Genomic DNA, 12,403 nt, shown 5'->3' with positions numbered 1-12,403 from the left:
CGAGGATATCAGATCATCTGCAAAACCCTCTGGTATGCACTTAGTTGATCAGAGGTTCATCCTACAGCAAGATAATGACCAAAAAACATAAGTCCAAGCTATGCCAGAACTACCTCAGGAAAAAAGTATAAGATGGTAAACACGGCTTGGCCTCCACAGTCTCCAGACGTAAACCCCATCGAGCAGGTTTGGGATGAACTGGACAGAAGAGTAAAAGCAAAGCAACCTACAAGTGCTACATTTACAGGAATTGCTGTAACACCTCCAATTGCTTATTTGTACTGTGCTTTCATTTCAGAGTGCAATGAGATATTAAACTGCACAATTTTCAATAAGAAAAATTGGGGTGTTCTAAATCCTTTGACCTGTAGTGTATATAAACCAAATGAACCAATGAAGAAGAATACAGTTATTGAGACCCCTGAGAATGTGTTACACCATAAAAACATAGCCATCAATACGTCTTTGAGAAATTAAGAAACATTAAGAAATTACATTGTGTTTTTATCTGCTCGAGCAGAGCTGAGCCGATCATTAAATCCCATACACAATTTCGCCATCCTGAATTTCTGTATTTTTATGTTTACATGAACTTATAAATTAATCTGTACTGGAGGTGTGATTGATTCCCAAAATGTTTCAGCCAAATTTCATGAAAATCTATCCAGTGTTTGTTGACTTTCAGTGTGAGCAGAAGTGTTGGACACAGGTAAGTCTGGCCTTGCTTTTACAATAGACTAAAAAATATGACAATCATCATTGCTTTTGTTTATAAGTTCTTGTATCAGTTCATTTATTTCTTTGTCGTGTTTTTCCTCGAGGTCCTCCTTTTCCTCTGGATCGTCCACATGCTTCATTTCCTGTTCATGCTTTTTCAGTAGCTTGCGGACTTTTTTTGTGTTTGCCCTCTTTTTGGTGAAACATCTCATTAGGTTATATATCTCTTCTTTGTGTTTTTTCATTTGTTCTTCTTTCTCAGCTTTTAGTGCTTTTAAGATGTCATATTGCTCATCTTCGGCTGTCCAGTCCTTACCCTCTAACTCTTTCATGCATTTCTCCCTGAATTCGTTGTATTCCTCTGCTTGTTTTCTGGCTTTTTCTTCAAATGTTTCCTTCATTTCCATCAGTTTTTTCTCATAGTTTTCCTCCAGTTCCCTTTTCTCTTTCTCCCCTTTTTCTGTTAACATCAAATCCTTTTCTTTTACTTCTATCTCAAGAACTTCTTTTTCCTGCTCATATTCTTTCAATTTGCTCATCATTTTCTGCTCCTCCTGTTGCCTCACTTCATTTTCCTGCTCTCTTTTCTGCCACCACTCTTTTTGTTCATTCTCCCATACCTCCTGTTTCTCTTTCATTTCTGCTTTGCTCTGCTCCAGTTGTCTGTCAATGATTTGTTTCGATTCCAGTTCTTCTTTCATTTTTACTTCTAAATCTAAAAACCTTTGTTCCCAATCCCTACGCTGTGATTCTTCCTCTTCTTTCTTCTCTCTGTCTTCTTCATCTCTTGATTCTTGTTCTCTCTTTCTTATGGTAAGCTGTTTCTTCACTTTTTTAAGCTCTTTGTCTCTTTGTTTTCTTTCTTGTTCAATTTCTGTTTTCTGTTCTTCCATTTTGTTCTTCATTTCTTGCATTTCCTCCTCATGTTGTCTTTTAAGGTCTTCCATCTCTCTTTTTATTTCTTCCTCCTTCTCTTTCAGAATCATCTCTGTTTTTTTCTGGATTGCAGCTTCAGCTTCTTGCAGCATCTTATTGGTGAAGCAACTTCCACCATTTCTTTTGACCATGTCATCGATCTTTGTTATCAGCTCAGTGACTTGTTTCTGGTTTTGTTCATCTAAGTTATTAAACACCTGGTATCTCTGCCCACAATCATCAATCAGCTTCTTAAAGGAATCATCAGATTTTGCAATGTAATCATGAATGGACTTCCCCTCATGTTCCAGTGAATCTCCTCTTGTGAAAAGAATGATGGTGAATTTTTCTGAATTCTTCCCAAAGCCTTCCTTGATAAGTTTTAATGCTTCCTTCTGTTCTGGTGTGATTCTCTCAGTCTTTAACACCAGCAGGAAGACGTGTGGTCCTGGAGCCAGAAGGCTGACACATTTCAGCATCTCCTCATTGATCTCTTCATGTGACAAACTGTTATCAAACAGTCCAGGAGTGTCGACCACAACAACAGGACGACCGTCCACTTCACCGTATGCTTTCTGACAATGTTTGGTGACAGATCTGGGGTCATTCTCAGCTTTGAACTTTTTTTGTCCTAGAATGGTGTTTCCAGAAGAGCTCTTTCCACTGCCAGTCTTACCTAGCAAGACAATTCTGAGAGGCTCTGAGCTCTGCTTCTCTTCATTACCTGTGAAATAACAACACATTAGTTAAATGGCAGGACAGTCCAATAGATAATGTGTTGCTGAAAGCACAATATATTTTAGATGTCATTACTTTTTGTCTTTGTGTCTAAAGTTGAATCTAAAAATCAGTGCAAGGGCTTAATGGGAGCTCCACGCTGCTTTCATCTAATTTTTTATTCAATTCCACCAGCAGCACCAGAAAAATAAAGAAGGAACACACGAAAATACAAAGAAGGAGGAATCCACAAGCAGTTTACACAATCCGCACTTAAGGTTGCTCTTAATGTAATTATTAAAAGAACAAACAACAACAAATCAAACATTAAACAACATTATTGAGTAATGGCTAGAAAGATGTAGGAGGATCTCAGGGGACACGAGGAATGTAAAAGAAAACAAAAGCTGTTATTTTACAACCTAAATCTGCTACAGATAAACGTTGTGTCTGTCCATGTCAAAGAAAATCTTATGATCTTATAATTGAATTCTGTTACATTTAGTCCCCATTTTTCAATTACACTTTCAAATTCATCTAATTCAAAATCTTGCTTTCACTGTTTTTGCATTTTTGTCTCCCAGTCAGTTAGCACCTAGTACACTGTCTTTATATTCATTTCAAGCTTTTACTGAATTTTTAAGGCCATGCATCTTTCCACCTTTTAATCTCCACTTCAAACAGGTTGCCACATCCAAAGACTTTATTTTCATGGTCCAGCATGCTGTTTGCTGTTTTGGGTTCTCCTTACTGTCTAAGCTGAGCTAAGCAGGTTAAAATCTGCCAGGAGGCGGCCACGTCTGTTCCTGATTGTCTTCATCTTCTGCCAGTACTTAACAACCAACTCCAATGATCACTCTATGCCAATCTGGCTCTCTAGACTGGTAATCTGGCGTCTCCTTGTTTCTCCTGTGGTTTTCCTCCAGGACTCTCTGTCTGACCAAAGAGCGGCTTCATTTCCAGTGCTACTTATTAATCCCACTTGAGTTATTAAGTTAGAGATGGGCAGATGGAGCCTTGTGAAGGTTTTGAGGCTATTTCCTGATTGTTGCTCTGAAAAAGTTCAGAGCCTTAAAGTCCGACCTTACCAGTGGAATCGAATGGTCATCTGCAGCTACAGAAGCAACAAACTTCCAAATGATTCACACAACTGGTTGATTTCAGTTCCAACACAAAATGAAAAATTCAGTCTTAAGCAGTTGTGTCTTCATTCTAAGAATAATTCCCCACACATGAAAGTGTTCATGTTTACCCTATGACACAACTCACCAGGGGAAAACAGACCAGTGGCTTCCTTTCAAGTTCTGAACCAGCTCTCTGGATCAATTCAGTGGATCTCTTTTCTGTGGACTCCTCAAAGCTAGCTCGCCTGTCCTCTCTCTCAGTGACCATGGCCCCAGGATTTCACATGGCTAAGTTCACCTCCAGTTACTGTGTGGCTTCATTTAATAAACCTTGTGAACTTTAAATGTGTCTGTTTTGAGTCCTACTGAAGAGTCCAGTTAGGTTTATTGACATTCTGGAAACAACATCATCAGCAATCTGATAATTTCCCACCAGTATCTTTTTTCTATAGCTCTCTTTTCTTGTTTTGTCCCCTTCTCTGTCTTCTCTGACCTAGCCAGTGGCCACTGGTAGATCGAGATGAACCCAAGCGAAAGGGAGAAGACTGCATTTACTGCCCCCATTGGGTTATTTGAGTTTGAAAGAATGTCATGTGGTCTCTGTAATGCTCCACCTACACTAGTCAAAAGTTTGTACACCCACTTCTTTAATGTTTATCTTTATTTTTACTACTTTGGACATTACAGACACATACTAAAGACATCAAATATATTAAGGAAGAGATTGGGAATTGTGTAGCAAAGAAAAAAATGATACATAACACTAAACATGTTTTATATTTCAAATTCCTGAAAGTAAATCGTAAATAAATGGTAAATGGCCTGCATTTGTATAGCGCTTTACTCAGTGCCTAAGGACCCCAAAGCGCTTTACACTACATTCAGTCATTCACCCATTCACACACACATTCACACACTGGTAGCTTCTCTTTGCTTTGTTGGCAGCACTGCAAACCCTCGGCCTTCTCTCAGTGAGCTTCATGATGTCGTCACCTGAAATGGTTTCACCTCACAGGTGTGCCTGTCAGGGTTCATTTGTGGGATTTCTTGCCTAAATGTGGTTGGGACCGTCAGTTGTGTAGTGGAAAAATGAGGTTGGTGCACAGCTGACAGTTCTATTTGACAACTGTTAGAATTCATGTTATGGCAAGACCCAAAGATCAAAGTAAAAAGAAACAATAGTGCATCATTATTTTAAGAACTGAAGGAGAGTCAGTCTGGAAATCTGCTAAAACTTTGAATGTGTCCCCCAAGTGCAGTCGAAAAAACCATTAAGCACTATGAGGAAACTGGTTCACATGAGGACACCCCAGGAAAGGAGGACCTCCTCTTCATAAACTGTTCAGACTGTGTGAATCAGGCCTTTATGGTCAAATAGCTGCTAAGAAACCACGACTAAGGAAAAGCAACAAGCAGAAGAGATTTGTTTGGGCTTTGCTGGTGACACTGTTGAGGATTTATTCAAAACTGAAGGCACACTGAACCAGCATGGCTACCACAGCATCCTGCTGCGACATGCCATCCCATCATGTGTTTTTCAACAGGAAAATGACCCCAAACACACCTCCAGGCTGTGTCTGGGCTGTTTGACTAAGAAGGAGAGAGATGGAGTGCTGATGGCCTCCACAGTCACCTGACCTAAAGCCAGTGGAGATGGTTTGGGATGAGATGGACCGCAGAGTGAAGGCAAAAGGACCAACAAGTGCTCAGCATCTCTGTGAACTCCTTAAAGACTGTTGGAAACCATTTCAGGTGACGACCTCATGAAGCTCATCGAGAGAACGCCAAGAGTGTGCAAAGCAGTAATCAAAGCGTGTTTGTAAGGATCTAACATATAAAACATCCATGCATCCAGCTCATCCGCTTTATCCGAGGCCGGGTCGCGGGGGCAGCAGCCTAAGCAAAGAGGCCCAGACCTCCCTCTCCCCAGCCACCTCCTCCAGCTTATCCGGGGGAATACCAAGGCGTTCCCAGGCCAGCCGAGAGATATAATCTCTCCAGCGTGTCCTGGGTCTGCCCCGGGGCCTCCTCCCGGTGGGACATGCCTGGAACACCTCACCCAGGAGGCGCCCAGGGGGCATCCTTGTCAGATGCCCGAACCACCTCAGCTGGCTCCTTTCGATGTGGAGCAGCAGCGGCTCTACTCTGAGCCCCTCCCGGATGGCCGAACTTCTCACCCTATCTCTAAGGGAGAGGCCAGCCACCCTTCGGAGGAAGCTCATTTCTGCCGCTTGTATCCGCGATCTCGTTCTTTCGGTCACTACCCACAGCTCGTGGCCATAGGTGAGGGTAGGGACGTAGATCGACCGGTAAATTGAGAGCTTCGCTTTTACACTCAGCTCCCTCTTCACCACGACGGACCGGTGCAGTGTCCGCATTACTGCAGCTGCAGCCCCAATCCGTCTGTCGATCTCCGGCTCCCTTCTCCCATCACTCGCGAACAAGACCCCGAGATACTTGAACTCCTCCACTTGGGGCAGGAACTCATCCCCGACCCGGAGTGGGCACTCCACCCTTTTCCGGCTGAGAACCATGGCCTCAGATTTGGAGGTGCTGATTCTCATTCCCGCTGCTTCACACTCGGCTGCGAACCGTTCCAGTGCGAGCATGTTTTGAGTTATTTCACACATTTTTGTTTACTACATAAGTCCTTATGTGTTCATTCATAGTTTTGTAATTAGTTATGTAATAGAATGAGGATAGAAGTGGTGGAAATGAGCTTTCTCCAATGATTCGCTGGCCTCTCCTTTAGTGATAAGGTGAGGAGTTTGGCTATTCAGGAGGGGATCAGAGTAGAGCATCTACTCCACATCTAAAGTTGACTGGAGGTGGTTCGGGCATCTGACAAGGATGTCTCCTGGGTGAGGTGTTCTGGGCATCTCCCTGCAGCAGGAGGCCTGTGGGCAGGACATGCTGGAGAGATTGTATCTCTCAGCTTGCCTGGGAATGCCTTGGTGCTCCCCTGAATAAGCTAGAAGAGGTGGCCGGGGAGAGGGAGGGTTTCTCTGCTTAGGCTGCTGCCTCCATGACCCAGACACGTATAAGCGGAAGAAAATGGATGGGTTTTACATGCTCTAATCTATTACTGCTGACATGAATGAGTATAGTGTCAATCTTTGATTCTCCATTTATACTTACAGTTGTTGTTTTTTTTCAGTGTCAGAAGTTCAGCTTGTTGTATGTTGATACATTTCGCTTGCTCTCTGATTTTTTCTATTTGAGCATGTGCAAATGTCTCTGTCGTATAGCAGTATGATCTGGCCACGGTGTGTCTCATTTGATCCACATGATGAAAAATCTGAGTGATCTGCTGTTTGTCCTTCATGTTGAGAACAACAGATCTTCCTCCACAGCTCTCACAGAGCTCCTGGATGTCTTCATTATACTTTAGAAAGTTAACAGCAGCTGGATCTGTAGGATCTGAGTCCACAGTGAACAGAATCATGGTGAAGTCATTGACTCGAGAGCTGAATGTGTCCTGGATGGTCTCTAACTCTCCCTTGTCTTCATCAGTGAGGGGAGCCACAGGTAGGACCAGGATGAAGGCATGGACACCCTCAGGATCACAGAGGGAGATACACCTGAGTGATTCCTCCATCACTGCCTCCTGAGGTTTTCCATACAAGGCAGGCAGCTCCACCAGGGAAACCCAACGTCCACACACCTCTCCCTGATGTTTAACACACTCTGATGAGTTGGAGGCTGAATGAAGCTCAGTCTGACCTAAAATGGCCTTGGCTGCTGACGTCTTCCCTGCTCCTCTCCTCCCAAACAGAACCAGGTTCAGAGACGGTTTGATCGGTTCAGACTTTGGTTCTGTGGTCTTTTCAGTTAATCTGAGGAAATTCCTTCTATTTTCATGCATGATAGCCTCAATCTTATTCATTAAGAGTTTGAGGTCATTTTTATACATGCCATAGTGTTTTCCTTCACACTTCTTAAGCAGCTGATTTACAGTGAAGTTTGCCTTCACCCCCTCCTGTGCAGTGATGAGCATTGCGTGTTTAAAGGCATCTTCACCAAACAAACCCAGGATGAAGTTCAGCCTTCGTTTCTTCTCCTCAGTGACTGAAGGCTCCACTATCAGCAGCAGAACATGTGGTCCAGGAGGACAAAGACTCACACAGGTCTTCATCTCCTCTCTCACCGTCTCCTCAGACAGACTGAAGATGTTTGGAGTTTGAATGACTGTTAAACTGTTTCCCTCCCACACTCCAGAGATGGCCACACAGTGATCAGCTCGTGGAGGTTTCTGAACTTTTCCTGTGATGAAGCTGCTCAGTGTCCTCTTCAAATCCTCTTTTTCTCCCAACAGCACAATCCTGAGAGCAGAGGCTGTAAGAAAATGTGAATATTGTTTTATTGATATTGGGAAAACATTTTTTGGAGAATTGTCAGGTGGCTTCAGAAAGATTTCAAATCCAGTGAGTCTCATCCCAGAAACCTGATAAAACTATGATGTACTTTTGTATAACGGATTTAACAGCAGAGAAACCAAATGTTTTTCACTTCTGCTTTTTTCCATTTCACTTCTCACATTCATAGTTTTCTGTCATCAGTCAAAAGGGATTTTCCTAAACTGTGACTGCACTAATAAAAACACAATAGCAGCAAACATATTTTAAAAATTACCAAAATACTGCAAAACGTTGCTCTGAGCTGACAAAAACAAAAGCTTTAGAGGTCCAACACCCGTCAACTGGATCTGTGTGAGGTGGGTGGAGTGTGTGGATTGCATCAAATTCCCGGGTACAGATACATAAACACCACCCAGCTGAGGAAAGCTTTCTCCCAAGAGCTGTGAAAGCCATCAACCTGCCCTTCCCTCTGCTTTCATTTTTTATATCTTTCTAATAAAAATTTCATTTATTTATTTATAATTTTTGTATTTTATATATTTTTGACAGCACCACTGTAATTTTTGTTATGATCTAGCAACAAAATGACAATAAATAAATCTTGAAGTTTCTCGAAGTAGTCACGTACCTCTGGGCAAAAGTTTCCTTTTACCTTCAGTGTTAGAGCTCCGTCCTAAGATGACACACAGACACAAATCAATCAAGCAATAAATTAATGTCATCCAATAATCAAACATAATGATGTTTATTTATTAGTGCTGTCAGCGTTAATCTTGTTAAAATGACGTTAATGGCATAACCACATTTGCGCGGCTAACGCGTTAACAAGCTAACTGTGCTAACGCATTAACACTGTGCAGCCCTCGCACAGGGCGTTAACTCGCTAACGGAGATTTGCCGCATTAATGCAGTTATGGCGTTAACGTCATTTTAGTGAGATTAACGCTGACAGCAGTAATGTTTATATTTATTTCACACGTCCCACTTACCAGGATCTGACACAACAGTTCGTGTTTCAGTGTTTTTTAGACTCCAGTGAACATTCGGTGAAGCATCCACATATAGATCACAGCTCACATACTCTCCATTGTTCTCTTTGACTATTTGAAACATGCGTGTTAACAGCTGTGAGCGCTCGAGGTTCTTCTGCCACAGAAACCTGCCTGCACATTTTTCCATCATGTCCTTTAAGGGTGGATGGTTCTCATAACTTTCCATGTAATCTAATTTCTCTTCTCCTTTGGGTGTTAACATCAGAATTAGTGAATGCTCAAATGACTGATCGCTGAACAGCTGGAGGACTCTGCAAAGTCTCTTTCTGTGGTTCTCAGTGAAGTCTTCAGGCTGCAGAACCAGCAGGAACACATGAGGTCCAGGATCAGAGAGCCTCACACAGGTTTCTACATGTTCTCTTAGTTTTTGTTCAGAGATGTTGGAAGACATCATGTCTGGGCTGTTGATGAGAAGAATTTCATTCTCTCCCAGCTGTTCTCTGACTCGAAAACAGCAGTCTGCTCTTTCAGCTTTTAACCCAGTTACTCCCAGTATGAAGCTCTCCACCATTCTCCTCTCACGCCAGTTATTCCACAGGAGAACCACCCTAAGTTCAGACACTGACAAAAAAAAAATCAGGACACAAAATAAAATACCACAACATAAATATCACAAAATAATATAGTGATGTACATTTACAGATGAAAGAAACTGAGTTTCTGCCCTGCACCAATTCTCCCTTCTTTGCTCTGTGGCACAGATCATTTACCTGAAACTCTCCTAATCCACAGTCTGTGCTGTATCTGTTCATTGAGTCGTAACAAGAGTTAAGCACAGCAGGGTTTCAATAACCTCCAAACAACTAATGGGACAAACTGCCAGCACAGACAGTAAATATCAGAGTTATTGAAACTCTGGGATGTAAGTCTCATGCTGGGACTTGTATCCTATCTGGAGAAATGAGCCTTGAACTTTAACCAAAATGCATTTTTTGAAGTTTCATTCTGAGAATGATCAAAAAACAGAAACATGCAGTGACTCATCATCAGCTGAATAACTACAGCCATAAATCTGGCTGACATCATTAGGGATGGGTATCGTTTAGGTTTTATCCAATACCGGTGCCAAATCGGTACTTTTGAAACGGTGCCGGTGCTTAAACGGTGCTTAAAGAATGGAGAACACACACCTCCCATGTTCAGCTGTTTTTTTGTAAAAAGATAACAATGTTAGCCTTTTCTGCAGCTATGGGGCATATATGGTATCACTCTTGGCTGGAAGCAGTGCTTAAACAATGGAAAAAACACAAACTTTGTCCTAAACCTCTCATGTTCAGCTGTTTCCCACTTTTTCTTTGGTCATTTTAGCCTTTTTGGCCAGGGTGAAGGGAGTATCTGCCATCAAACAAGAAGACAGCCGCATGTAGCTATGATGATGTTTGCTAGTTCACCTTACATGCATTAATGTAATAACGTGGTTAGCCTACTCAACGTAAATTAGCTACTCACGCAGAGAAGAACGGCTGCTGCTGCATCATCATCCTCATCATTTCTGCTACACTGGCAGGGCTAGGGGCCAAGACTCTCCTCTTCGTGTTTTTGGGGGATGTTGCTAACTCCGGGTCTGATAACAGGCAACCCACGCACAGTAGATGTGCTCGGTGTGAGGTCTCGCAGCAAGCTATCAAATACGGCGCATTTCTGGGCTTTTAAAAAAAACGCTATGCGTCGCCAGGTGTTTCATCGGATTCGAGGTGTTACCTCCTTTAACAGTATCACAGTATCAGCTTAAAGCACTTGTTGCTGCTGAGTTTGCATCTTTTGCTGTGAAGTACAGCCAGACTTTGACCGCTTCGCCTTGGGCATTTTTAATCTGTAGCTCTGCTCTAACTGAACGTACGTACCTGGCCCCGCCTACTATCCTCGGAAACGTAAAATGATTGGCTAGAATCTAAAGTGTATCACATCTCAGGAATAAAAAACAACGAAATAAATCACCGAAATGTGCGCTGCTTTTCGGTCTGGTTACTACCGTTTATGTCAGACTACCGGTATCCGGTGCCCATCCCTAATAATCATACATGGTTTTAGTTACTGATAGAGCATCACTGTATGTAACTTGCCAACAAACAATTAAATCACAGTGAAGAAGAAGAAATCTATGACTGTCTGAAACAGCAGGTAGTGAAGGGCAGGTGAAGAAGGGTGGAGTGGGTGGAGAGTGTCGAGGGATTTGTGAGCAAGAGTGAAAGGGAAGGTTTAAAGACTGTAGTTGGATATTTTTCCAGGTAATATTTATGTTAAAAAAGTAAATTCTCTCACTTTAAACACTCGATGTGGTTTTTATTTTTAATTGTAAATAAAAATAAGCCTTCGTGAGATTTGCCACTTATTGCGTTTTGTTTTTAATTTCTCCTTCACACAACATCCCTGAATAAGTTTGTGCACATAGTAAATACTGGTTACTTACCAGGCGCTGCGGTCTCCATTACGTCATTCAGCTGTGGACCTGCTGCCATTAAATAAGGAACCTAAGAAACAACAAGATAGTGGAATTTTTACGTGTTTCATGTTTGTTTGTTTTTGTTGTTTTTTGATTGCCCAAATCCATGTGAGCAGTTTCAGCCAACACCGTAAAAAAAAAAAATCCAAAAACCCCCAGTAATATTCGGGCAGCTGGGGCGCCAAAATAATACCAGAGAATATCAGTGTCAGGGTTCCTGGGTCGTTGACCCAGTGATTTCTGTTTTGTCATGTTCAGTTTATTTTCACATCTATGTTTTCCGTGTCAGCATACCGCCTGCGTATTGTGTTCCAGTTATTTCCATGTATCATTAGTCAGACTAAGTTCAGCTGCGTACTCACCGGTTTCTAATCAGTCATCACCCAGCGTGTATTTAAGTCCCCAGTTCCATCCGATCGGTGTCGTGTCATTGATGTTCATGTGATGTTCTGTTGTCGTTTCCGCCTGCGTTCAGCCAGCCAGCCATTCAGCCTTCCAGTCAGTTGTCCAGCCAGCCAGCCATTTTCTCCCTTTGTTCTGTTCATCCACTCCTCATAATAAATCTGCACCTACCTGCGAGTCCTGCGTTTGGGTTCCTTCTTCCTCGCCTCACAACGTCTGACAATCAGAGAATAACTTTCCCATGAAAATACGGTTATTTTCAGTAATGACAATACAGTCTGTTGCCCTACTTTTACATGGGATTTTACCTTTTTCAAGTGCTTTTAAACATTAAATTAGGAACATTTTAATGTGATTGAACAATGAAATTACCTATAAACAAGGTCAATGAATGCGCCAGTATGAATAATAATACTTAAATGTACAGAAATATACAGTTAACAGTTGGTTTAAATAATAATGGATTGCATTCACGTAGCGCTTTGAGACCCTCAAAGCGCTTTATAATTCTCCTCTGGCCATCACCAGTAGGTGGCAGGTGAAGCGTCTTGCTCAAGGACACAACGACCGAGAGTGTTGGAGCCGGGGCTCGAACCGGCAACCTTCTGATTACAAGACGAACTGCCAACTCTTGAGCCACGATTGCCCTAAATAACAATAATAATAATTATTATT

General features: G+C 42.2%; 1 protein-coding gene across 1 annotated transcript; it reads right to left on the bottom strand.

Annotated features, from left to right (window-relative positions):
- On the bottom strand, positions 1–11,342 carry LOC146697649 (uncharacterized). The gene is made up of 5 exons (XM_085476476.1): positions 11,294–11,342; positions 8,821–9,444; positions 8,460–8,504; positions 6,612–7,808; positions 1–2,356 (listed from the first exon to the last, which is right to left on the bottom strand). The coding sequence occupies exons 1-5, from the start codon at positions 11,340–11,342 to the stop codon at positions 738–740; spliced, it is 3,534 nt and encodes a 1,177-aa protein (XP_085332602.1). The 3' UTR covers positions 1–737.
- Between the last annotated feature and the right edge of the window lie 1,061 nt (positions 11,343–12,403).

Source organism: Copadichromis virginalis, linkage group LG12 (assembly GCF_057382275.1).
Source record: "Copadichromis virginalis isolate Kocher_CV1m ecotype Utaka linkage group LG12, C_Virginalis_male_GT1.1, whole genome shotgun sequence".
Taxonomy (NCBI): domain Eukaryota; kingdom Metazoa; phylum Chordata; class Actinopteri; order Cichliformes; family Cichlidae; genus Copadichromis; species Copadichromis virginalis.
This window is presented reverse-complemented; position numbering and strand designations above follow the sequence as displayed.

What these genes read in the sequence shown, in the direction of transcription:
- LOC146697649 (XM_085476476.1), bottom strand. Translation starts at nt 11,342, where the DNA reads ATGGCAGCAGGTCCACAGCTGAATGACGTAATGGAGACCGCAGCGCCT. An exon ending in AACTGTTGTGTCAGATCCTG is followed by an intron (nt 8,505 to 8,820) that starts GTAAGTGGGACG and finishes GTGTCATCTTAG; the next exon opens with GACGGAGCTCTAACACTGAA. An exon ending in ACTGAAAAAAAACAACAACT is followed by an intron (nt 2,357 to 6,611) that starts GTAAGTATAAAT and finishes GTTATTTCACAG; the next exon opens with GTAATGAAGAGAAGCAGAGC.